Raw genomic sequence first — 27,357 nt, forward strand, 5'->3', positions numbered from 1 at the left:
TCATCTCTAACAATGTTATGCTTGTTGTCTTGATAGTCTTTGCTTATTAGCTATTCATGAATTTTCTTGCTAAATAATAGGCAAAATCTGGTAGTCAAATCCAGAGGTTCCTGTGTAACTTTGGGGAAGACTCATTTTATTGAGCCAAGGGAAATAGGATTTATTGTGGAATGTCATCTTTAAGCAAGGAGTGTCTTTTTGGAGAGAAAACCAGCTCAAAACACATTATCATCAGGCTTCCTCCCAACCATCAAAAACCCAACCAACCAAAACGAACAAAAAACTCTACAACAAAACCCCCACCCAGCTAAATCCCCAAAATATTGATACATTGCATAAGATTTACAAATAAGGCGGTGTTACATACCTTGATTCTTATTCCTGGGTGATAAATACATGTAATTGCAGCTGTGTTGTCTCAGTGTTTGCCACCCTTGCAGATGCGTCTTTTTTATTTTGCCTTTGTAATACTTCTCTGCTTATTTGAAAATAAAATGAAATGCTTATGAAAAACTCAATATATAGAATATGCAAAGCTCAGTGTTATTTAAAACTTACTAATAATGTGTTGTAATTTAAAAAAGGATAATCGTAAAGGATAACTTAGCATAAAGTACTCATTTCAGTTTTTCTGCATGAAGAAGAAAAGCTGGAAAAAAGATAAAATGTTGTATTTATGAATAAAACCCCTAAGAGCTGAATAGCTTTTCTGCATTTTACATGCTCATAACTCTAAATAAAGTTGTTTTACAGAAAATCACCTTTCTATTATTTTTACTGTTTAATTCTTTCAGTACTTTGTACTGTGAAAACAATGAGATCTGCTAATAGCTCATATAATATACTGCAATTGTAATTTTGTACTTTGCAGTCTAATATATTTTATGTATATATTTATAAATATTATTTACTATAATTAATACATACCTCTGATTCCTTTTTATGACTTTGTCACCTCTTAATGCAAATGCTTGTGTATATTCTATGGTGCATTCACCTAATAGCTGATATCTGTGTTTATTCTTCAAGTGGGCTAATGCATCTTTATGTCTGCATGTTATTTAAAAAGAAAAATGCTAAAACTTCTCTTTCCAAGTGGAGTTTTATTGGCAGACCATTATTGTACTTCATTCAATATGTACTGAAAGTGAAGGTTTTATCCATCTCAGCTTAATTTATTATGCAAAAAAGTAGTTACATATGAATGACACTTGAAATGCCTTCAGTAAGCTATGAACCAGAGAAGTTAGTGAAGAGTTCTCAATAGATAAATAAAATCTTTAGGCCTTTCAGTACTATTCTCTGGCCATATGTGAACAGTTTCTCTGTTCTCAGTTCTGTCAACAGACACATGAAGAAAAGGAAAACAAAGCCATAACTTAAAGATTTTACAGTAGCAGTTTCAATGTCATAACCTTTGTTACTTCCCATAGAGTACCCTCAGAAAGCAGTTTCTTTTAATTGTGGAACTGCTTTCTGGGTAGACTACTGTAAGTCTGTTGTGTACATTGGGATGCTAAAGGACTGGGGACATTTGATGTTATACCAACACATTAATTTATGCTCTGTAAAAGAACAAGTTGCTCTGGGAATAAAAAACATGTAGATTGTGCATTTAATGCAGGGTAAGAAGCTAGCACTCTTCAAATAACCTTTTTGCTAGTTCACATTGCTGTGTTATAGGAACCGTAGAATTGAAGAGTAAGGAAGTGTATGTAATATTTCCTATCAGTTAAAATAATTACTTTAAAGACTCTGATTTTCTTCCCTTAGCAAGCTGTTTACTCTGACACCCCTTCTATAATAAATTTGAATGAACTTTCTAATGAAACATCTCTTACAGGTCAGAGAATAGGAATTGTTTGTAACTTAGACTCTCAAAATAACCCAAAAGGAGATTTTTGGAGATGGTGTGGTTTCTTATGCCATAGCAGGAGTGCAAATGAAGAAACAGTCTGGCTTAGTATTAAGTCATTTCGTGTAATACTTTGACAAGCCTGTCTTTTTCAGAAGAAATGCTTTGTGATATGCTGATAATGTTCATACTTATCGTTACCTTAAATTTTAATTGATTATAATCACAGAAGTTACCAGAAGCTGTGATGGGTCATTTCCTGCTGAGTCACAGAGCCTTTAGTTAAGCAAAAGTTGAGAACTCAAGATTTTCTTAGGTACTTTGCTGGATATTGATGGCTAAAAAGGCTAGGTACTAGAATTGGGACGGTCTGATTTCTTGTGTCACAGAATCAAGTATTTTAGGTAGTGGAAGGAGTTGGATGTCCTAAATATTTGTTCTTGAGGCAATGGATGAAATGAACATGCTGGGAAGATGGGCTCTTGCAGGTTGCTCACAGTAGCCTGGTAACAGTAACTGGACAAATGTGCTTAAAAGCTTTAGGGCTGTGCAGAAGGTGTGATTTTATGTGGCAACTCCAGTTTTATGGGCTAGAATCAGAAACTGTAAAGACAATGGCTTTCATTATTAATGTTATCTTACTGATAAAAATGGGCAAAAGATTGTCCTACACAAGAAGGTCTTACCTGAAGTCTGGAAACAAATGCAGCTTCTTGCTTTCCTTTAGTCTAAACTATTAGAATTCATTGTATATATAGAATATGAAGTGTTTGAATCATGTCTGTCCATTCACATAGTTGTTGTTTTGTTTACGAAGAAATACTAAGCAACAAAGCAAAAATAATGCTCTTAGTATTAATTTTCAGTGCATGAGAGCTCTGAGATACTCTGTTCTTGCTCAACTATTAGAGATACTGGGTGTGTAACTCTTGGACTCAACAAAGCAAAAGGATTTTGGAGCTTGAAGCAGCTGACAGCTGCTTATTTTTAACAGCTTCTTTACCAAGCAGTAATAGTTTATTGAATGCCGTACATGCATTTTATTGATAGATTTTTCCATTTACTATTTCCCCATATTTGCAGGAAAGAGCAAATTTTCATGTCTTATTTTGATGCTGACTCCACCATATTGTTAACAATAGGATACTTTGCAGTTTAACAAAAAAAACCCCACCACAGCCACCCCAAAAAGCCCCAAAACCAAACCCACCAAACCTGAAGGCCGTGGAGAAAGGGAGACAATGTTGAGAGGAAAAAGAAAACATCTTTTCTAACAAATGGAGAAGGCTTGTGTTAAAAATTGCAAAGATGCATTTCATTAACTAGGAGTGGGCAGTGCGGGTTTCATGGACTTTTGGTCACCCTTGTGCATTTTGGCACAGATTTTGTTAGTATAGTGGAACTCTCAGGAAAAATTTTTTAAAAATTTAATTAAAGTGTTTCTCATGCCTTTCCAATTAAATAGGAACTTCTGCAGATGGTGATTCATGTCTTGCCAACTCTTGTTCTGTTTTTTCCTTGTTGAGATTATTAGGTGAGGTCATTGTTCTGTCAACAAAATTGCATTCTGATTTTAATCAGAATAAAGCTTACCTTTCAAAACTTGCCAGGGTCTTGCCTGTATCATGTGTGTATTTTTGTTTTATTTGTTAAGCATTTAAGGCTTAACTGGATTTATTCAGGCTCAGCTCTCCTGGAAATACTGCCAACTTTTATGGTACTTGCAGGAAGAGCAAGGTGATCTGCAAGTTATTTGTGTTAATAAGAGTCCTGGTTTACAGAAGCCAAATGCCCCCTAATACATGGACAAAATACAAAGGCAAGCTTCAGTTACAGTTCTTGTTTTTGGGGTGCTTGGGATCATCAGTCCTAAGGCTTTTCTCAAGTACTCTTGTCTGTAATAAAGAAGGGGTGGGAGGTGTTATTGGGTTCCACTCAACTGAACAGGCTAAAACTTCTTTGAAAGTTAATTGATTTGCAGTCTGAGTAAAAGTTACTTCTGAACAGGGGGCCATGGGTTAATGGAGGCAAAGAGTGTTTCACTGCCATGGTGGATTTTGCTGCTGCAGCAGCTCTGAACTGTTAAAATTGCCACAGCTGCCTGATTTTGGCTGGTGCAGAAAAGTGTCTGAAGCCTTCATGATTGCACACACAGATAAAATCCAGAAGCCCAATTTGGGTTAGACTGTGTTGATACCTAGTGAGGCCTGAGTAGAATGTCTTCCTGAGTTCTGTAAAAAGAACTCAGGACCATCCAAAAGCTTCCCACTGCTTTTCCAGAGCTGTATTGTGGAGGTGGATGATTTCCTGTCTGCCACCTTCTCCCTCCTCCTCATCTTCCCCCTCCTCCTCCCTAGCTTTAAGCTTGCTCCTCTCCTATCTGGACTTCTGGCTGACTCTTCCACAGCAGAAGTTAAAGCTTATTTTCTGGCAAATCACTTAAATCCTAAATCAGCATTTAGGGACTTTTTGACTGTAGTGCTTCCCAATCCCAGTGAGTCATGTTGGCAACCTGTGTTTCTAACACATCATCATCTCCAAATATTTATAGGCTGCTCTGTTTTCTTCTGTCATGACATAATAATAAGCAACCAAATATTGATTTATCTATGTATTTATGTATTGAATAAATTCTACCCTTGTATGTAATTTAGAAAAAATGTACTTAGATAGCAAGTGGTGGTGCACTTCATCTTCAGCTGTCTCTTTACAAGGAAGAGGTGAGAGAACTAAGATGCTAAGCAAACCAAAATTCACTTGGTTGGCAGGTGTGCTTCCCAGAGGCAGAGTGTGCCAGACTGAAATCCAGTAGTGTAGCTGGGAGACTAATGCTATAAACAATCATGTATCAGGACTGCAGATTTGGGAAGAAGCTTTCAGTGGGGAATTTGCACTTGAAACTATTTCCCCTCAAGCCCAAATCTGGTTTGGAGGCAAGGTAAGACAGAGGGTGACATTTGACAAACACATGGGATTTGGACTATGGGGGCAGTTTGCCAAGTGTGACTTGGCATTTGCTGATTAAAAAAAAAACCAACTTTAAAGCCAAATCATTGGTACACATCTTCAATGTATTTTAATGATTTACCTTCCATACCTAACTCTCTGCTCTTAGATCAGTTACCGACTTTTAGTGCCAGTGTTGGAAAGTGAAGGAAGGAAGAAATGCCCCAACCTTCTCCCCACCGGCTCCCACACATTCCCTCCCAAATACCCATCAAATCAATGATGCAGAAGCAATCCCTCACCAGGTCTCCTTGCTAACCTGGCACTGTAGCTGTGTACACTGGCTTTGCCAAAACTGTGGCTGGTGGAATTTTGTATAATAGCAGTGAAAAGTGTAACATTCTCATAGTGCTGTATTACATACCTTGGTTCTTCTCTCACTGGATGTCTGTTCCCTTTATGTTTCTGTACATGCTGTGTGTAAGCCCTTTTAGAAATGATGCCATGTGCTGTGGTAAGCTTTGAATGCTCTTGGATGGCTGGGGACACAAGACCTTGTGTAATTCTGAAAAGGTATTTTCTCCAACATAATAACTTTTAAGTTATTTTAAATCTGAAGTAAAAATTCGAAAGCCACTGTGTGAGTTTATCAAAGTGATGATACCTCTGGCAGTGTTTTGAGCTTATTTTTGTTACATGGTAACATTTTTGCATAAAATTTGGTGATTAGACTGAGCAAGTGAGATGACATATGAAATCTTGGTTTTGATAGATTTCCAGAAGAAACAGCCAGACGATGACTCTACTCCCAGCACAAGCAACAGCCAGTCAGATTTGTTCTCTGGGGAAACGAACAGTGACAACAGCAATACCTCTCTAACCACGCAGGCCGCTAACTCCAACCAGCAACTTTTGACAGAACTGAATGTAACTTCACCAAGCAAAGAGGAATGTAAGTGCACGAGTCCTAAGTGAAAGCAAAGGAGGCATAATAAACATTTTGCTTTGTTCTCAGGTTTATGTTTCACTGACTTCCTCTGGAAGTTAATGGCCTGGATTTTGGAGTGAAGGGGAAGGTTAGAAGCTATTCACACAATAGACATTGATGGTTTTAACTGAAGAACAAACAGGAGTTTTTAACTAACTTTACATTTGATATATTACATTTCATGTATATATGTAAGCCATTTGATATGGGGGAAAGAATTTAATTGTGAGAAACTCCTCACATTAGTGGTAAAATTGTATGTATATTCTAGCATCAACACCAGTATCTTATGAAATTTGACTTTTAAACATGTTGGTTTTTAATTACTGTAGTTGCACATAAAACGGACTGTAATGCGTGTTGTCTAGACTATTTGCATATAACATGCTTCATGTGGTAATTTATCTATTCTTTCATGACCTATCCTTTGTCTTTATTGAACTGTCAGGCAAAAAGTCTCCCTGAAGGTAAGTTAGAATGCTTAGCAAACACAGTGAGATAAAATTGACTTTTAAATTACTCTTAACCTCTGTATGAAGTTCATCTTGCATCTAATATATTGAGTTGTAAAATCTACGTTCTACAACCTAAGCTCCAGTGTGTAATTTGTAGCTTCATTTTTCTCTTGTTTTAGATTTATTTTAGAAGGTTTATTTAGTTTTAATAATTAAATTGTGGAGAGATAATAATTAATTCTGGAGAGAAACCCTATTGAGTTGAGATTACTTTAGGTTGTGGCTAGTGAATAGATATATTCTGTTGCAAGAAAATGCTTGTTTTTCTGTAGGAAATTTACAAGAGCTACTCTGGTTCTTGAACATTTAGGCAACTGCTGGAAATAGCAATGTTGACAAAGCACTAGGACTAAAACATCTTGCTTTCAGTTGTGTTAACTCTCTGCTTAGGATGGTTTTGCTGAGTTGTCCAAGTGTTTATTCTATTTACAGGTATGAAGAGTTTTTAATTATGCAGGTTGGCTGTGGACAAAGCATAAAATGTCATTTTGGGATTGTGGTGGTTTATTAGACTAACTAAAGTAAAACTTTTAAACTGTGAAGTTGTTATCTATCCATATTTGAGAATATTGTCAGAAATACAAATGCTCAAATGTGAGTGTTCTGTGACCAGTTCTTGTCGTAAGACTAAACTTGCCGTGTAACTCCTTGTCCCTGCTTTGTGTACACAGTTGCTGCTGATCACCCTTCCATGTCGTCCTTCTGTTCAGTGCTCCTTCAGGGGAAACTGTAGCCTGCTGTAAAAACAAGGCCTTAAAACAAGCTTCCCGGGGAGTTCAGGAAAACACATTATGCTTCAGCAACATATTTGGGCATTCACAGTGCAGGGGACTTAGAGCACCTCACTCGATTGCTAGCCAGTGTCACAGGCTGCTTCTGTAGTGCTTACTGGGTCAGCTTTTCTGAAAATTTGTTCAGGTAGAAATGAAGTTGTGTTACAACAAAGTGTTTCTGTTGTGACTGAGAAAGATTTGGTAAGTGGGAAGGTGATTACAGGAATGGGAAAGAAATTAAATAGTGTCCTTCATCCTGAATTGCTGCGAGCTTGTGAGCATACACTGAACATGATGGATATTAGGCAGCACAGCCTGCAGAGCATTTGAAAATATTGCCTATTAGAAAAACTCTCTTTATGACTTCCTGCTGGGATGTTTTTAAGTGAAATACAGTGGAGAGATTTATTTACAGCTCTGCCTATTTTCACATCCCCACTACCTCTTTAATGAAGCTTAATATCATTTATCAGAAATAATTGTGTACAGATGGAGATTTTCTGAGGGATAATGACCTCATTGTGCAAGGTTCTTCCCTTTAATGAAGAATGCCCAGACTTAAATGTCTTTTAGATTTTAGTTTGAGGTTATCTTTTTCTGTGCACTATTTATTTATTTTGCAGCATATTCTGTAAAGTATGCGCTGCTGTTGTACAGCTGTGTTCTTCAAAAACTGGTGCTTCTCACTGCCATGTGATGATGTACAGCTGTGTTTTGTTCTGAATAGAATTGAGGCAATTCACCAGAAATCAACTGTATGGAATCACTGTGGTAATCCTTATCCAAGTGTGGGAACATGGATCTAATTGGGAAGGATCCTCATATTTCATTCCACTCACCTCTCTTTCCTTTCAAGATTTTGAGGAGAGACTTGCATCAAAGCATTTGCCACAGTATTGAGTCCACAGGGTAAACAGAGGGGACAAAATTGCAGTAAGTCATTTAGGCAATTAAAGTCATTCATGTTTCAACAACTGAAGAAAACCATAGAAATCACATGGTAAGATTCATACTCTATCAGAGAAAGTGAAAGGGTTTTTGTACTTGCTTTTAAATACCTGTTTCCTTTTTATCACAGAATGAATTATATAGGAGAAAATTTCTTTGAACTATATTTTGCAGGAGTTCAGTTTGACAGTGTGCAAGTATTTGTGTGGTTTTTTGTTACTGTTTTGATTTTATGTGAGAGTTGCATTTGAATTCCTGAGTGTCTTACATATGCAACCAGGTTGTAGTGACTTTCCATCTCCTACCAGCCTCAGTTCTGAAGAGTTATCTACCACAATGGCTGATGTGCCTTCTAATACCTCTCTCCCTTACAGGTAAAAGGTAGTTCTCAATATTATATTTACAGTCAACAAAAATGTGATAAAAATTTATACCCAGTAATTCTCAATATTATTTACAGTCAACAAAAATGTGTTAAAAATTTATACCCAGAGACAATGACACAACTTCAATAATTTTTTCCCCTCATTCACATGTGTTTGATCTTTTATGATCTATTACTAATCATTGATTCTTTTTAAAAAAATCTGTTGAAATTGGTAAGGGGGGAATTCTATGGAATTGGGTTTTTTTCCCCCTTCACATATACTTCTTGAGTTGCCTGTTTCTATCCAAAACTTTCAGGTCTCACCAGTTGCAGTAAATTTTCTGAAATAAACTTGCAGACAAAGAGTAATATTGATATTGGTATAGCTCTAGTTAGTCTAGAGCTGCATGGATTTTACTGATCCATTTCTAAACAGGCAGTTAAATCAGTCGCACTTTTGTTCTGCTGCTGCTTTATGTGCAGATAAGTTTAATCTGTTCACATTTTTCCTTCCATCTCCTCCTTTCATTTAGGAGCTCCTAATGGTAGTTATTTCAGCATCAGTCACTGTATCAGCCAGTTCCTCTGTCAGAGATTTCCTTTTCATATTGGGTGGGCAAGGTTTTTGATTATTTTTAGCAGACGGGAAAAATGGATTTGACAATGGCCCTCACTTTTCTATGTCCTTACCTTCAGCCACCAACATTCTTTAAAAAAAAAAAAAAAAAAGCAGCTTATTAAGCAAGGTTCTATGTATTTTGGTAGAGAAAAGGTCACACTGCACATGGAATAATTTTGCTTAGTTTCAGGCCTTCAATGCTTTCTTTGGGGCTGTCACATCATTTTTCTGTCACTGTATGAGCAGAGCTAAAGCTGGTTCTGTGCAGGTTTGAAATTAACTGTGTTGTTATGTGACAGGAGAAATGTCAATGTGAAGAACACCGACTCTGGCAGCTTGATCAGATTTGGTATTTCAGTAGTTTTTAGCTTCGGCTGACAGGATTTTATTTTAATTGTGTGCTTAACTTTTCGTGGCCTTCTTGAATAGCAAGAACCACAATTGAGAAAGGACAAAAGGAATAGCTGTTGCTTCTAACACTGTTAAACGCTCTTCATTCCTGTGTTGAAGAATTTATAAGAAGATAAACAAAGATCTGAGCTATTGCTGTGAATGTCAGAAAATACACTGGAGATTTCAGCCCAGAAAGATGGTGATGATCACTGACCACACCTTACCTCTCTGTGTGCTGAATTTTAGATGCCCAAATACAAAGGTATTTCATGACTGGATGTCTCTAAATTTTGGCTAGTTTCTGTATACCCTTCAGAATTTGAGCCATTGCATATCAAAACTAAAACACATTTGTCTTGAACATGTAAATTTGCAAGATAAGGTTAGAAAAATGCTTTATAACATCATTTATTTTATTAAGCATTTGTGTGCAGTGGAAGCACTGAAATACCCCCAATTATGGAGTAGTTTTAGTGAAGTTAATGTACATTAAGTGTACTCATCCTGAGACAAAGATGCAGTAGGCTTCTATAAGAGATATCTGGCAGAAAGGTGAGAGATTGTTTTTCCTACTTCACCTATTGGATGTTTGTACTCTGAATTTTATTGCTTGTTGAAGCATGACTGTGTAAAAAGCCACATAGGCTATAGCACTCAAAAAGTAATGGTATTTTTTTCTCTTTGGAATAAAATAAAAATATATGTCATTTTTTTCAACATAACTTTGTGAAAAATGGATAAACAAGTACATTCTTTCTTTGCTTCTTTTTTGCTGAACAGCCTTTTCTCTGACTCTACGCAAAAGGTTTCTACTAATTTATAACAACTTCACAGTTTTTGTATTTTGCCTGGATTTGTGAGTAGAGTTCTAGATGACAGCTTTTCTATGTATGCTCTGAAAGTACTTCATATTTTGAGTTATTATAATGACATCCTTAACTTCAATTTGTGCTTTTTAAGGAGAGTGGTTTTTTAAATGACAGTTGTTCTTGGATGTTATTCATTGTATACTTTTCTAAATGACCTGACTTTGAGAATTTTGCTGCTTATCGCAGTAGGAGTCAGTTTTGTACTTCCTTTCTTCATTTATTTTGGGTTTTTTTTTTTCTGGGGGATGGGGGCTGGTTTTTTGCTTTGTTTTGGGTTTGGTTTGGTTTTTTCCTAATTGAGTCAATGGGGAGCTTTGTTCTCTGGATTATTTCTGACTGAAGGTTACATGCATATCCACTTTAACTAGTAAATGTATAAACAGGCCAAGCTAGCTGCCTGGTTTTGTCTTGCTTGTCAAAAATGGTTGTAGAAGGTAATTTGATTTGTTGCTAACCTGATTTAGTCTCAATAATACCAATTTCTATGTTTTTCTCTGATTCAAAAAAATGCAGTAACTGGTAAAATTGTGCTAGGCTACAGTGAAGCCTATGTGACCCAGTATTAAATTAAATTTATACCCAAACATAACTGAGAAACCTGGGTGATGGTGAATAATTCTAATTTTCTTTATCAACTCACAAGATTGTCATGTGCTCTTTCTCATTGTAGTCAATTTTGTGTCTTGTATCAAAGCAAGAATGGACACACCTCTAATACAAGATATTCATCTGTCTGGTTTTTGATGTTATAGGCATCTTTGGGTTTCTATGCCACAGAACAAGAACAGCTATTTTCTCAGGCTTTTGCTTTTATTAAATTAGATAATAGTAAAAGTTGTTTTACATTGTCTGAGATCTTTTTTAGGTTTAGCTTTGTTTTCATTAGAAATTTACAAATAGTCTTTTGATACTGTTTCTAATGTTAAAATTAACTGACTCAGTTTTTTAAATTTGATTACCGTTGAATCTGATATTTTTTAAATATTTATCACAAAATACATATATTTCAATATCAATGCAAGAACTTTTTTTCTGGGAATTTGTATGAATGCTTTCAAATGCTAAACCATATTGAGTTGTGGGCTATTTCTTTTGAGAAATGCCACCAGTATTAGGTGCCAATACAGGATATAAAAGCAGTTAGAAATTCGAATTAGAAGTGTCATTATCATCTTTTCTTCAGTGAAGATCTTTATGTAGGTTTCCATCTATTCCATACAGTCTCCGTTTCATATAAAGAACATATCTGTGTTTTCTGACAAGCAAAGGTCTGGCACAAAGATTTATGAAATGAGCACATCTTTCTACGTCTGTGGCATGATAATTTTGAAACATAATGAAGACCAGGGATGTTATACCACTGTTAATTGTTCCTTCTGATTTATAGTCACTTCACATGCAGAGTAGACAGTGGTATCCTAGGGTCCCATTTATTAGCGTGAAAGGACCCCATGGAACACAAAACAGAAACACAGTCACATTGGAAAAATGTGGGTTAGAGCTGCAAAGCTATTGAGGTTAAATAAAATTGTTTATAAAAATGTTATTTAACTGCTGGTTTCAAAAGCACATTTTACAGCTCGGCTTACACAGATGAAGTAGGAGAATATAACATCTATTACTGAGGAAAAACAAGTGAGACAGTAGTAGGGAAGAAGGTGGAATCTGAATCCTGTCTCCCTTTACTTCATTATAGTTGTTAAATTTACCATCTATTCAGCAACAAAGCAGTCCTGGTTTCATTTCCTTGTTCAAAAGCTTCATGCAGACAAAAATCCACAAAAGTACCTAAAGGCTGATTTGTAAAATTAGATTTTAAAAAGTAAGTATTTTTATGTAATATAATCCTCTTATCTGTGTAGTAATGACATCACTTAGATGATCATGCATCTTGCCCATTCTGGTGTTGTAAAGTTCTGTGGCCTTTTTTCCTTAAAGATAGCATAGTCTGTCTGTGCAGACTGAACTTAAGAGATTTTTGTTTCTGTTTGTTTATATATTGGTGCTCGTAATCAATGACTGTCTTCAGACTTAGTCATGTAGGTTAATTAGGTTATGTCTCTCCCAGTTCGGGAAATGTACAACTAGGTTACTGGTTTGGACAGGTTTCCCAAGTTGGGCTCTTTCCTGTATTGCAAATAGCCATGAAATTCTTCCTGTCCTGGCTAGAACACTGCTGTCCAAGGAAATTCGGCTCTTACTACCTTCTTCCAGCCTGTTGCATTCAAGGGGTCAGTGTGGCTTATCTGAGGATGAACCATCACAGTACCAAAAGCTCAAAGAGAAGTTCCTCTGTCCTTATGTTACTGTGATCAAATGCTACTGAGCTTCAGGCTCCTTATTTTTCATGTTTGTTCATTATCCGACTTGCAGTTTTTGTGGCATCTGAAGTTGTTCCAATGTATTACTGTAATTTAGACTTTTTGCTCATGTGTTAACTTAGTTTTGCTCCCTTCTGTGTCTCTTTCTCTGCACAGTGTGCTTCTGAGTGCTGTTCAAACGCACCTGATGCATGTCCTCTGGGCTCAAACTTTCGTGGTTCTTCAAATAGGAAGAGGGGGTTAAACAGCCTAGTGTTGAACTTTTTTCCTTCATAGGAGGCTCTGACTGAGTGGAGTCATTTCACTTTACAAACTTCAGGAAGGGGAACCAAGTTGCCCTGACTCAGAGATGTCCTCAGGACAAATACTGCTTGGCAGCAGTTTACATAGTTCAGGAAAGGAGGTGGACAGTGCAGAAGGGCATTCTAAAAGACAATTTAAAAATACAGAATTTAGAATAGTCTACAATAGTAAATAATAGCAATATTAATGTATCCATAGAAATATAAGCAATATATAAAATTTTACTACTTTGGATAATTAGAGAAATTAGGTTTGAATCTGTTTTTCTAATCAATGTATTTTGAGTACAGCTAACAGTAAGTTACGGAAAGCTGTGGATATCAGAAGCCAAAAACATATTAACTACATTAATAAGACCTACTGTATTAATATATGATAAGGTTCAAGTTATCTTGTTTTGTCCTTTGTTAATTTGATGTTTGAATTTGCAAACTTGAGGTTTCTCAAAATTCTCACAATACTTCTAATTTCTTCAGTAGCTTTTAGTATTTTTGCATTTATAATCATCTTCTCTTGGGATTACATTATCCCTGGGCAGTGACTGCTTTTGTTTGAAAGAGGAGTTGCAAATGTCAGAAACCATACACTGGGAAAAATAGGAGCAGAAGCTGTTGTGTTATCTGTTAATTGGATATAGAGTTGAAATATATTTATTTTCTTCCATTTTAATGTCTTGTTTTTGCTGAGCAAAAAGAGCTCTACAGCCTTGTGGGTTATGTTAGAAGCTAGACATGTGTGTCCTTTCACTGTGCACTGAAGTGTTTTATGTAGCACAGTTAAATAACCTTGAAAAATTTACTTTTTTGGCAACGAAAATGCGGATATATCCTGAATCATGTGAAGTTATAAGCCTACGTTTGTGAATAGTCAAGATAGACTGGTGTTCTGTTGTTATGACTTCCCTTTTCTTTTTCACACACAGAATTTTTATCAAAGCTGTGAGAAATATACTGTCCTGTTTCAAACAATATAAAGATGACATAATTAGCAGTTATGTATACCAGAAGATTCCATGTAGTCACTTCCACATAGAACTGCACAGCCAAGCACACAGTACTGAATTATGCATGACATTTTTAATGGTGGAACAAAAGGAGTAGCAGAAGGAAATTCAGCAAAGTATGTGCTGCCTTCACTGGTTATTAGGCACTAGTGTACATGCATGCAAATCCCAAGATACTCTTTATTGAAACTCTGGTGCTGTGCTTTACAAATCAAAGCTGTATTGAAAGCCATACCTAATGAGGGAAGAATAAATAACAGGAAAACTCTGACAAAAGGAAGTGCACAATGCATACCGACTTATTGTACTTTAGAGAGTGAGAAATAAAGTTCTTACATTTGGCTGGATTCTGAAAGTATCAGCTATTGTAAATATTTACTTTACAATAATTGAAAAGATTAGTCTTATTTGTTAGTCCACAGTGATGATGCCTTTCACAGTCTATTCAGTGAAAACTGGGAGAATGTAACTAAAATCATTTACAGAAAAGCTGCTGCATTTTAAGAGGCAGCTGCATCTAAAGTCAGTTCATTGAAATTCCGTACCCTGTTGAATTTATTGCTTACACACATTTTATATTGAAGCCAAATACTTGGTGTCTGAAAGTAGAGACTGACTTAACAGACCTGCTCTGTAGGTTTTGGAATATGCAGAAGGTTTCACTAGAAAACTTGGTAAGGATTCTATTTCAGTATTGATTTTCTTCCCCAAATGCACCAACCCCTACACTAAGCATTTTTTTGAGCCTTTTGCAATAGTAGTACTAACATAGATCAAGATAACTTCTTCTAGGCCAGAATATAAAAAAATTGAAAATATTATGTTGTAAAAAATTATTTCTGCTTACTTGACCATTTCTGGTTTTTGAGAAGAGGTTGTTGCTTGCCAATGGTGTCAGGCTTGAAGCCAACACCACTTTGGTGATACCAAGATGCTTGATCTGTCCATCCTGGATGCTGTATTTTTGCCTAGGAAAGGACCCACCCCGGGACTCTCAGTCATCTTCACTGCAAAAGCAAGCTTGTCTCTTCTCATATGCAGACTTGACCCTGCATAGAGGTCGGTCCCCACCACTCCCCTCCCCTTACCTGTGCAGTTCAGCCATTTCTCACCAGCTCCCTCCTTACCAGCCTGGAGAATCCAACAGTGCCTTGCAACACTGCCTGTAACATCTGCCAAGTACTTATGCTGTTGCCTGTCACAAGCAGCAATTTCTTACGTCAGGTTCAACAGTTTTCCATGTCCTGATGCTTCGTTTAACCTCTGACCAGGCCCTGATGAGTGCCCTCAGTGTTGGCCTGCAGGCTAAGAACTGTTTTTTTTTGGCCATTGTAACCACCCGTTAAAAGATTACTCATGGCACAGGTGTGAAATGGTGTGTGTTACTGGAGGACCTTGTTGGGAGAACAATAAACTCATCAAGTTTATTGGTCCTTCTCTGGACAATTGAGAGTGTAAAACTGTTCCCAAGTGGGATTCATTGAAATCAAATGCACCAAAATAAGTTCCTCACATTTTTCCCCCTCAATTGTAGAATTTTTTTTTTTTTTAAGAATTAAAATGCTATGAATATTTCAGGGTAGACAAAATTGCCTGAGACCTGAAACTTAGTGAAAAAGAAATGAAGGAAAGCTTCAAGGGGGAGCATCCCAGAAAGAAGCAAAAAGAAACAGTTTACTAACAAGCCAGGCTTAAAAGTACTTGAAAAGGTAAAAACGTTGCCACAGTCGCAGTGCTGCTTTCCAGATATGCAAAGTCTGGAAAAAAAAAAAAAAGGGAAAAAGTATTTTTATATTTTTCAGTGCATGAAGACTTAATGTTAAAGGTTATCCTGTTATACTAAGCTCTGTTGTATTGCCAGCAAGTATTACTATATCACTAGCAGTTTAGTGCAAACTTGATTATTGGTATTTTGATAGCCAAACTCTAGAAGGTGTAACTCAATTTCAGGCTCTCTAGCGTCTTCCCATTTGTAATATTCAATTTTCAAAGCTATGATATGTTATTACTGTTGCCAGTGCTACTGTCAATTTGTCTTGGCTTCCCTGCTTGGAGTTTATTTTTATTTACATTTTTCCTGCAAGTCACTGTATACACTCAATTGGTTGCTATTTTAACAAGATCTCTGGAGAACTCTTCAACGATGATGCATGTTCAGAAAAAAAGCAGAAAGCAATTTACTACCAAGCAGATACCAGATGAGTGGGCAAGAGTCCAGAGCTGAAAAACCTTAAACATGGAAAGAGCTTGTTAGCATATGCTTGTGCCACACTTAGAACACATAATGAGAACAAGATCAGAGGCAAAGTTGTTCTCACTGGAGTCAGTAGCAAGATTTGATATCAGAGAAGTGATCACTTTGTCCCTTGTGTTACTTGTGGGTCACTTAAATACATTTCTAGAATTGCAATTACGGTGTATATGTTCCTAAAAATGCCTCTTGAAATATTTATAAAGTTTATTTTAAAAGTGTAACTTTGTCCCAACTTTTCATCTATTTTTTTACCACAAGACATTCAGATTCAGCTAGGAAAGAAGTACTGAGAGTAGAATTACTTCCATATGTGCTCTCCAAAGACAAGTGCTCCTCTGTGTTTTTTATGTTCTTAAGTATAAACTTGATGTGGTTGTAAATGTTAAATATAGGTGGTGTTTTGAGACATACAATCTTCTCTGTTTCCAGGTGGGCCATGCACAGGTACAGCTCATGCCTCGTTAACCACACCAACCAAAAGATCTTGCGACTCAGGTATGTGTTTTGCGGGATCAAGAAATTAGGCTTTGCATTATATTTAGCAGTTACAGTTTAATAGTAAAGGGTAATAACCATACCTGGCACATGCCAAATGAAAATAAATATTGTTGCTTTGTTTCCAGAAATGTATATATGAAAGGATTAGTATGGCAGATAGTTCATCTGAGAATCCTTTTAAATATAATTCAATAAATACACTCTGTTTTCAGTTAATCTTTGTGAAAACAAGACATACAGGAGTAATCAGTTTAAGTCTAATTATTGTGATAGTGTTCTGGAAATCCTGCCCTAGAAATGCAAAATATTGAGTAGAAAACTGTTCTGAGAACATTGATTTTACCTGCTTTGGGTCCTTTGATGCTTTTATTTCTACATGCAGGATGTAGATGGATAATATCTCACAGAGCTGGTATTAGGAGTGACATGTTAGGTCATTGCCAGGCTGAAGTCATTGCTTCTGAATCAGATCTGTCCTGAGGAACCACACATGCACTCATTCAGTCAGGCAGCCAAGTTACCTGTACTGGCTCAAGTCTTCTGCAGGCTTTTTTGTGTGGATTAAGGAGAACTCACATGATTCTTTCCACGAAGACCACTGTAGGTAGTGGCAATGTTCTTGCAGTCTGTGTTTCCAAAATAATTTTTGCCTATATTTGAATTTATGTGCAGCAAGGAAGGGTATTCCAGTTTGAGTAAAGGGTCCTTGCTCTTTAAGGAGTTCAAGGGAAATTTCCTCTGAAGTCATTCTTTCAAGAAGTCTTTCAAGTTACTGTTTGAGCTGAACTGTAGTTATTCCATAGGTGAGTGTTAGCTTGCAGCAGATGTGTGGTGATACAAGTTGGCTTCTTCTGCAGTGAAGGAAGGTTACAGAGAAGCTGCAATAGCTTGCTCTTGGTGCAGGTGCAGACTTCTCAAGTAGCACATGATAATCTGTGACAGTGAGTGTTTTTTGCCAAAGAACTGAGTTTGGAACTGGAAGATAGTTCTTCAAAACAGGGGGACTGGATTTTCTTTTCTGTGTAGCCATGGACGTGTACCTAAACAAGATGGAATGTTTGCCACTATATCCCTTGAAAACTAATCTGCTTTGCTCACGGTATTTCTAAATTGTATTTTCTTTATATGTTAGCTCTTGTAATGTTTAGCTGGTTTTCATGGCAGAGTAATTTAAAAGCTTGCTGTGGTGCTGCAGATACAGTAAACTGAGAGTACTGTTGGAAATTTTTTGTGTGCATGCTTAGCAAAAAGAAATGTAAGTTCATTATTTGGAGTGTGAAATAGCAGCAGTAAAAGCTCCTTGGAGTAAAGCAGATGAAACCACAAGACATATTGAAAAATGTCTTGGCTAACTTTGCTCAGTAGTTCTTTTATTTTCAGTTTGTACTCTTGTTTGGTCTATGCATGCTTGTATGTTTTTCATTTAGTGTGTTTTGCAAGAAAAGGAGGAGATTGCCTTAATTTGATACCATAACTTTAATCTTTGGACAGCTAATTCTACTGATTTTGAATTACCTCAATTTCCCCTGAGGTTCTTAAATTATTTGCTCAGTAATCTACATATTATCTTTATAGTTTTCTACACGAATGAACCTGGTACCAGGAGTTAGTTTTCTTCTTCAGATCTTGAATTTTCAGCAAACTTTCATTTTTAAAATGAGTTACCATGTTGTCATAGGAATTGACAAAAAAACATTGGCTACAAAATATTACCCAGAAGTGCTGTGACATCTTCAGGCATGAGCAGCAGCATACTATGCAGGTGAACATTTGTCAGGGTTTAACCACAAGGCCAAAACATAGCCCCATTATCTACTGTGAAGAAAATTAACTCCATCCCTGCCAAAACCAGCACATTCTTTCACACTATAATGACTTCAGCTTCCCAGGAAGCTACTTACATGATGCAAGCAGTATTTGTCAACACTACACATTGTTTATAAGCCTATTTTCTGTAAGTATCCTATGTTTCTTATGCTTGGAAGAGCTTTGAGGAAAAAACGTTGCATTGGATTTTATCTGTGTAATTCTGTTCATCCTTCAAGCATAGACTTTCCCCAAAATTCCCTAGATCAGCATTTGAGACAGAAAATTAGAAATTTGACCTACTTATTTTATACGTAAGTTTCCATCAGAATATTAAGGAAGGAGACAAACCTTTCATATTTTATCAGCGTGAGTGTGACAATTGAAAAAAGATCAAAACAATAAATCTGCCAAGGTAAAGGAAAAGTTCTTGTAGAGAAAAAAAGAGGTTTTATCTAATGTAGTTGTCAACCTGCATGCTGTAAGAGCTGTTCTGATAAAAAATAGTATTATGACACCAAATAGTGGGGTTTTTCCTCCTGTTCGCCAGAATTATCACTGTGGTAGAAGTATTTCTATTCCAGTCTACCCACAGGACACGGATTATAATGAAAAGAATGAATAAAGCCTTGCAATCATTAGTTTGGATGATGCCTCAAAGGCTTCTGAGCGCTGGCAGTCTGAAGATTTTGTAGGAAGAAAGATGGGACTGTGTGGCCCAGTGTATAAGCTTCTTATGCATTTTGATTTGTTTCTTAATGGTTGGGTAATGTGATGATTGATGGTAGGTACTGGGAGGCTTCCTCTAGTACAGGGCATCCACATCCCATTTGTATCAGGTGCCCATGTTGGGAAAGTGCAGTAGCAAGTAGCATATTACTCTTGTTTTTCTGCTGTATAACTTTAATGATGATTTACTACACAACTCTAAACAGCCAGGTTTTATAACATTTTTATGCAGCTTAAAGAAACCTGGAAAAAATTGATGGAACTGTGTGAGTGTGCTCACTTAATTTTTAATTGTGCAGTAGAGAACATGGTAGAAACAGGCTGATAAAATGTGGTAATGATACAATCAATTCATACATTATATGCATAAAGTCGGTGAGGTTTTAAGTACTTTATTTCTCAGTAGCAGTTCATCAGAGATGTGCATCTATAATATTTTGTATAGTTATATGTGTAGATAGCTCATATTTTATGAGAATATCTGTTGTAGATTGGTGTGATGGTGTTTATATTGTACAAGATGAGAATCTCTTTTCTCTGTGTGTTTTCTAATTTAAAATCTGAGTCTAGAAGATGGAAATAATTATTTCACTGCTTGAGTAAAGTCGTTAAACAGGGCTGTGGCCCTTTATGAAGTTTCAAATTTATTGATGTTCTTGTACTAAGATATGTGCTTACTTGTAACAGTGTCTGGAATCCAAATGCATTGAGGTTGAACCTCCACAATTGAGAGGACAGCCTTTGAGGAGTTACAGGAAGGTCAAGTTGTGGAAATAGAAGTACACAGATTTTGAGCCTGAGCTAAAACCATGAAATCATTACATTGATATGATCATTTTTTTAATCAATCCTAATGTGTTGAGTAAGGACAAAAGGACCTCATACACAACTAATTAGATTTTCTTTTTTAATTGCTCTAAAGTGTTAAGCTCCTGAGCAAAAAATACACAAAAGATTACTGAAGAGGGCTTTATAGCACTAAACCAACGTTGAGGTCTGTTTTTCATTGGTGTTTCAAGGGACTGTTAAGGTATTCTTTAGTGTTTGACTTCTGGAGGGCATTGTGTTGAAATCTGGCCTTCTTGGAGCTCTCTCACCAACAGGAAAGTGATGATAGAACAGCCTTTGAGCAGCATAGTAAATCACCCAGCCCTAGCAATAACAGTGCCCATTAGGGACGCTCTTCCCCCTCCCTCTGCCCAGTTTCCAGCTGCACTAATAGAGCAGCACATCAAGCAAGGCTGTAAATAAAAGTTACAACCTAATAGGTGGGTGCTGAAGTGGAACGGACGGGAGCTGAGGCGTGCAGGCCTTATTGCTGCTCATCAGCAATTACAAACAGGATGAAGTGCCTGGGACTGGCACTGATGTGCCAGGATAGAGGATAGAGGCTGGGAGATGACGCTGTGCCATGATCAGATGATGTATGGTGATGGCTTTTTACTGCCTCAGCTTATTGCCTAGTTCTGTGACATGCTGGATTTTCTGTTCCGTGCTTCCAAATCTGTCTGGATGGACAGACTGGTTTCCTCTCCCCCTGGTTATCTAAGAGCCTTCTCAAAGTGTTATGATTATTGTAGATTAAAATCCTCCTAGTGGTAAGGATCATAAGAGTGATATGATAGCAGTAAACGAAATTAAGGACTTGCTCTAATTTTATGATTTATTTCCACTATCACCTTTCTCAGCTTTACAAAGCCACCCTTGTTCATTAAAAATAGTGGCTATGGTTGACCTGAACTTTCTTTTACACTGAAGGCATCCCATGATTTTAGACTAATTGAGTTAGTTGGAGAATCCAAAGTGGTGGGTTTGGGGTCAATACATCAAAACGTTAGTTAAAAGTCAGCTATAGCTATGATGATCCTTGCCTCTGAGTTTAAAAACTTCAGCTGTTTCTCAGATGGTTTATAAGAGCTTGTTAGCACACAATAATTGGTAATTTTTTTTTTTTTGTAAAAAAGTCTTTCGTGATTTTTATCTATCACAGTCTAGCACATTTCTGTGCTAGACATCTAAATCATCACTTTACTAAACTGCAGTGAAAAAAAATGCCTTGAATTTTAGTCCATATTTGCTTTGAACTGAAGAGATGTTTTGCAAGCATCTTCATAGTTCCTACATTAATCACTCATGCTGTTTACTTTTGAAGAGAATTTGCTTCTAACTAGTGGAAAAAACACAGCATTCAGAAATGAAAAGGTGTGCAGCAGCATGACAGCATATGAAGACAGTGACTTCTGTCCCTGTCTATTCAGTACAGGCAGGATAAAATAAATAGATTATTTTTGTATCATCTTATGGTATTAGGACAGGAATACTTTTGCTGCTGTGTTAAAGTACTCTAAACTAAGATGAATGGAAACTTTTCACAGTATTACTTTGAAATTAACTTTCACTTAGTGGCTCCCAGGTGTACCTTTTCTTTGCATTGATCATCAAGTGAGGAACCTAGATAGCTGAGGTGGCCAAAGGGATTAAAAATGTACCATGGCTGTGAAAGCCCTCTTTCACATGCTGTATAGATAAATTATAAATACTTAAGAGACATGCCAGTAATTTTTATTTAGGATTAACTCCTTTTTCTTACCAGTCTGTTGTAATCATTCCTGAAAGGACTGTTTGCCTTAAGAAATAAAATAAATATTGTGGAATAAGATAAATAGATGAACATGATAACTTACATGCTTATTAATGTTTCCCATTTTATAACATTATACTCCCCAAAACCACACTAACTGAGATCAGTTCTCTTAAGACCATGTAAGGCAGTCAAACATGATCTCCAAGAAAGAAAACTTCTGGGTATAAGAACAGTTAAATAATTAAAATAATAATAAATTGTAAAAAAAAGGAAAACAGCAAAAAGGAGAGAGAAATAACTAACTTTTGCCATCCAGTTCCTGAGCAGCAGTCCCTGGCCAGCTTTCCCCCTGGTTTATATGCTGATCATGACACCATGCTGATCATGGACCATCCCTTTGGGCAGTGGAGGTCAGCTGTCCTGGCTGTCCCCCTTCCCAGCTTATTGTGCCTTCCAGCCCCTCTCATTGGTGGGGTGAGGTGAGAAGCTGAAAAGCCCTTCACTCTGCGTAAACACTGCTTAGCAATATCTAAAGCATCAGTGGGTTATCAACATTATTCTCATCCGAAATCCAAAGCACAGCACTGTACCAGCTAGGAGGAAAACTCCAGTGGAAACCAGGACACTACGTCATGCAGAAAGTGGGATTTGGTGTATGCTGGTGTGAGTGGCAGAAATGTGCAATAATTCAGGTAGATTTTGGTTATTCAGAGGTTCATAGGTTATAAGAATCAACCATTTTTTTCCCTTGTGGGGAGGAAAAAACCCCAACCCAGCAAAAGAGAAATAAAACGCAATAATCAGAATCTCTCTGTGGATGGGGAATAAGGGTCTCCTGGCCTGTGTGACCTCCCAGCAGGTGCTGACATACACACACCTCTGCATACCTCATAGTACTCCCAGCTCTCTGAGGTCAGTTCAAGTTCAGCATCCTAACAGAAAATGTCCTCCAAGTACGTAAACTGTTATTCCACTATCTTTATTTATGCTCTCAAATCACCCAAATTCGTCTTCTTTTATCCTTTGTGCAGCTCAGATAAGCCCTTGAAACTTTTTTATTCTTCACCAAATAACCCTTTTAAGACTTTCTGGGTTTGTGTAAGTCCATTTCTCAGCTTTCACATGTCTTTATCTCTTTTTGCTGCTTTTCTTTCAAAATTTTCATCTGTTTTCATTTCCAAATTCTGAATCCCCTAAAAAAGAACAACTTGGAGGAAAATGTACTTGGGTCAGTAGGACAGGATGATCTCTTGAGAGGAGTTCACATTGAACTGTCAGCCAATAAGGAAATTATTTTGAATGTCAAGATAAAGGTACCAGATGATAGGAATAAACACTGTGTGGATTAACTGTGTTAGGAACAGTATAGCTGGCTGATTAAGGGCAGAGATTTTCCCCCTCTAGTTGGCACTGGAACAGGTACCCACAGAGGCTGTGAAGTCTTAGTCTTTGAAAATTTTTGAAAATGTACCGGGCCCTGAGCAACCTGATCTAATTTCTTTGATGTTTTACTCTGCACTGAGCAGGAGGCTGGACTGCATGACCTCCAGAAATGCCTTCCAACCTAATTTTTTTCAGTGACACTAATGGAAAACAAATATGATGTGAGTCTTTAGAGATACTTAGTCTAACCTCAGTAGCATTCATAGCACTTAATGAGAACTGAGATCTGGAAGTACAGGCAAGCGTTTAGTGCCTCAAGCACTTCAAGCTCTGTGGAGAAGAGCCAGGAGACAGACTCTTGGAAAGGTGGGAGGGTTGGAATGGTCAATGCAAAGCAAAGATCTGGGAGAGCAGTCCATGCAGCAGCGTTCTCTTGGGCCATGAGCTGGATAAATGACCTGTGCTTTTGTAAATGAGACTCTCCTGTCCTGAAAACACATGTGCTGCTGCCCTCAGCATTTTCTCACCACATTTTCTCCATGGGCTGATGCTTTTCAGTCTGGTTGGTAAAATTGTTGCCTAATACAAAACTATGCAATTAAAAGGTCATTGTCTTTAAAATTCAGATATTACCACCTCTTATTACCAAAGTCTTAGGGAAATATGACAAAGAATTTGTCTTCAGTTTGTTGAAACTGAAGAGCAAATATTTTGTCCTTTATGTATATTTTGGTTGAAATGAAACAGTTTTACCTTGATTATTTTTTAGTGGTTTCATGCCATGTTTAGTTTTCAGAACTCTCAAGATCTCTGTGATCAATTAAGTGATCTCTGACAGTAGGTATATACTATGAAAGAATATACATCTATTACCCTTACTTAACATTGTTCTCCCAACAGCTCTGAACTCCTTGTTCTATAACCAGAGACTGCTGGAAAAATTGCATCTCATAACTTTAAACAAAGCATATGTCCATTAATTTCAAGGGTTAAGAAATCAGAGTTGTTGTCTTGCATTTCTCACCTACACTCTACTGGAAGAGGATTTGGGGAGCCTAGGCTTTGCTTTAATTTTGACAGTATGGAGAATGTCACAAAGAATAGTTGAGATCATTAACTTTAAAGTCCTGGTTCCTGTCAGGCTGAAGAATTAAATTGATTTTACCTCAGCAGTCAGCACCCTGATCTGATCTGTTCAGATCAGACAGCTTCCTTACAGGTATGCTTTAGCAAATGATACACATAATTTTAAATTTATAATTAGAAACTTACAATTTATAATTTTAAAACTGTTACTTTACTTCACTGAAGATTTTTAAATGAAATTAAGCATTAAATAACTGGCCTGAAATATATTTGAAACAAATAGCCACTTACTTCTTCTTTTTTTTTTTTTTTTTTTTTTTTTTTACTATTTTAAAACACGTGTAACCTGCAGGGAACAAATCCATGATCAGATTCCTGCTGTACTTTTTGATGTGAGTGCCCCAAAGGTTTCATCTGACTCTTTGTGAAGTTCTCTATTCTAATTATTTCAGTGAGCATCAGACAACTTCTAAGAACAAGTTTTCAGTGTTTTCATTTAGATGATAGTTTTCATAAGGACTTCAAAAATAGATGAAGGTCATTTTAAAGCCTTTTGGAAGTATTCTTTAGTCTGTTGAACACACAGGGAAAGTATAACTTCCTAGAAAGTGAGGAAGATGTTTGTGTGACTGTTCCATGAACATAAAAGTGATGTCTTTTTCCTGTTTCTGTTCCAAATTATTTCCATAACAAGAATTTTGAGGAATAACTAATAACTAATGAGAGCAACATTTTGGAGCAAAAGAAAATTGAAAAGGAGCTGGATATAAGATACAAGACAGTGCACGTACTGTTGCATCCTCCAGGTTTTACTGATCTGTTCTTCCTCTCCCTGGTCTTCGGTTCAGGTTTGTGTAGAAGCTTCCCAAACATTTCCTTTGCAAACAGTAAGAACTACCTGGTAAGCCAGCCTGACTTCTGGTGTACTGTAGACACCAATCAGGTGTACAGGAATTGTGTCCTATGCCAGAGTTGGTTGTTTCCCCCCCCACCCCCCAAAAAAAAAATGCTAGAAAAAGTAACACAGTCAAAATATAAACCATATAAATTGTTAAGCTTTATTTAAAGTAATGGAATTAAAACCAAGTTTGAAGATGGATTAGCTCTACATTTCAGAATGTACCTTCTCACAAATGCATTCAGGAAAATTTTTATCAAAATACAAGAGCTCTTAGGGTTTTTTTCCTTGACATTAATCAGGTACAATCCTTGGAGCTATAGTCTCTCATTGCAAGATTTCTGTTACTAATGACATTACTGAAGTTCTGCAGTTAAAAGACAAATTAGTTTTTTTGAAAGATAAATATTGGTAAGTATTTTTTTCACTGCTAGCAGGCAAGAGTTCTTTACAATTCCTCTTCTGCATATCTCTCTTAGCCTTGGAAAATCCTCATTATACCAATGGGGGAAGGGTATACTAAGGAAAACTCTATGTATGAATGAAAAATAACAGAGCAAATATTTTCTATATAGAACTTGTTTTAGGCTATTAGTTTGAAGAATTACCTTCCTGAATACTGTATACCATCTGATTGATGAGGACATAGCTGGAGTATACCACTAGGATTTGGAAGCAGAGCAGCACCACTTATTTATGCACGCTGGAGCTGACTAGCAAATATGAAATATTTATTATAATATCTATTCTTGCTAATCATATTTTAGAGAATTTCACAAAGCATAAGAAGGTTCTCATTAAAGTCAGCAAAACCAAAGCTATGATATTGCTGAATGCTTTCAAATTTCCTATTTTGTCAGAACCAGTGTGAGCTTATTTGTGTGTATTTCTACATACATATTCAGATATGTAAATATGCATATTTGAGTACTACTAACAGTAGTACTGAGGAATGGCCAGGATGTTCATGATTTGTCTTCATAGGTTCTTCATAATGTGTATTAGTGTGTTATGCCTTTTTTCTTTCTACTTGTGTCTTGTTCTTCCATTTAGCTATTTGTAGTGTGCATTATCCCTTCACTTAATAATCCTGTTCTGATTATTCAGGCCACTTCGGATGTCATTTGTTCTCTAACTTCAAGTGTCTCCAGAATCGGCCTTTGTCCCTCTCCCAGCCCTAACCCTGTAATAAGTACATTATTTAATAACGAGAAAAGAAGTTCAAATTGACATCATAATTCCAATTTTTTTTTTTTTTTTTTTTTGAGTTTAGTGTTGTGGCCCTTTTTCTCTTCTGGCCTTTTCAAGGCTCATTATTTATAATAGTCTGAATATATGAAGATGAGACTGCTTGTGAGCCATTACAAAAGCCCCCACCACCAACCTAAACCAGCTTCCCTTAGCATCCTTAAAATAGTATCAGACTTCTGTCCTGCATCAATTGCTCCCAGTGATCAAGGCAATGAGAATTCAGCCTCATGCCTGTACACACCAGCAGTCACTGTGTGTATGATATTGCTGTCAGCAGCTGTTCTTAAACGCGGTCTTCAGGTGTTTACCCTTGGAGCATGAGATGAGCAGCAGGCCTGGACTGTCCAATCTGCTCTCTCTTCACAAGCTCATCTTTTGTGGCTCTGGAGGTTTGCAGACTTCTCCCATGGGTGTAATTCAGGAAAGGAACCCCACTCAGATAGTTTTCTAAACAAACAAAATCCTGTCAGACAGCAGCAGTAGAGGTGGCCATTGCCTTGGGAAATGTTCTAACTGATTGAAATGCCTGAAGCTAATCCATCAAAGGAACTGTACAGTACAGGTGCCTGAATGCATTTAAATATGTGCTTGCTTGAATCAATCAGGTATATAAGTAAAAATGTTTGAGAAATAAATTAACATTTCTTTTAACTAAAGACATGCTGACATCAGAGAATATGGGGGAAGTAATGCAAAAACTTAAATATAAAACAGATGTAATATAGGAACCTAAATACAAGATGAAAACTAATTAGCTTTTCACATAATTATACAATTATGAATTTTATTGACAGGAAAGGATAATAGCCATTTTCACACTTTTTCTAATAATAGCTTAGCTAAAATGCATGCAGGAGCCTAGGTAGTTCACTATTTCTCATACATTTTCAATGTGCATTAGATTAGTCTCTTCTGTTTCATTAGAGATGGTAGTTAGCACCCTCATTAAGTTGCACTTCCTTTTTTCA

General features: G+C 36.7%; 1 protein-coding gene across 1 annotated transcript in view; it reads left to right on the forward strand.

Moving 5' to 3' along the window:
* Positions 1-27,357, forward strand: part of ZFAND3 (zinc finger AN1-type containing 3) — a 131,375-nt gene that overhangs the window by 80,672 nt on the left and 23,346 nt on the right. The window contains exons 4-5 of the mRNA XM_053937330.1: positions 5,574-5,753; positions 16,584-16,649. Coding sequence (XP_053793305.1) covers positions 5,574-5,753; positions 16,584-16,649 — 246 coding nt within the window. The remainder of the gene's footprint in view (positions 1-5,573; positions 5,754-16,583; positions 16,650-27,357) is intronic.

The sequence above is a fragment of the Vidua chalybeata genome, chromosome 3, assembly GCF_026979565.1.
Source record: "Vidua chalybeata isolate OUT-0048 chromosome 3, bVidCha1 merged haplotype, whole genome shotgun sequence".
In the NCBI taxonomy this organism is placed as follows: Eukaryota; Metazoa; Chordata; class Aves; order Passeriformes; family Viduidae; genus Vidua; species Vidua chalybeata.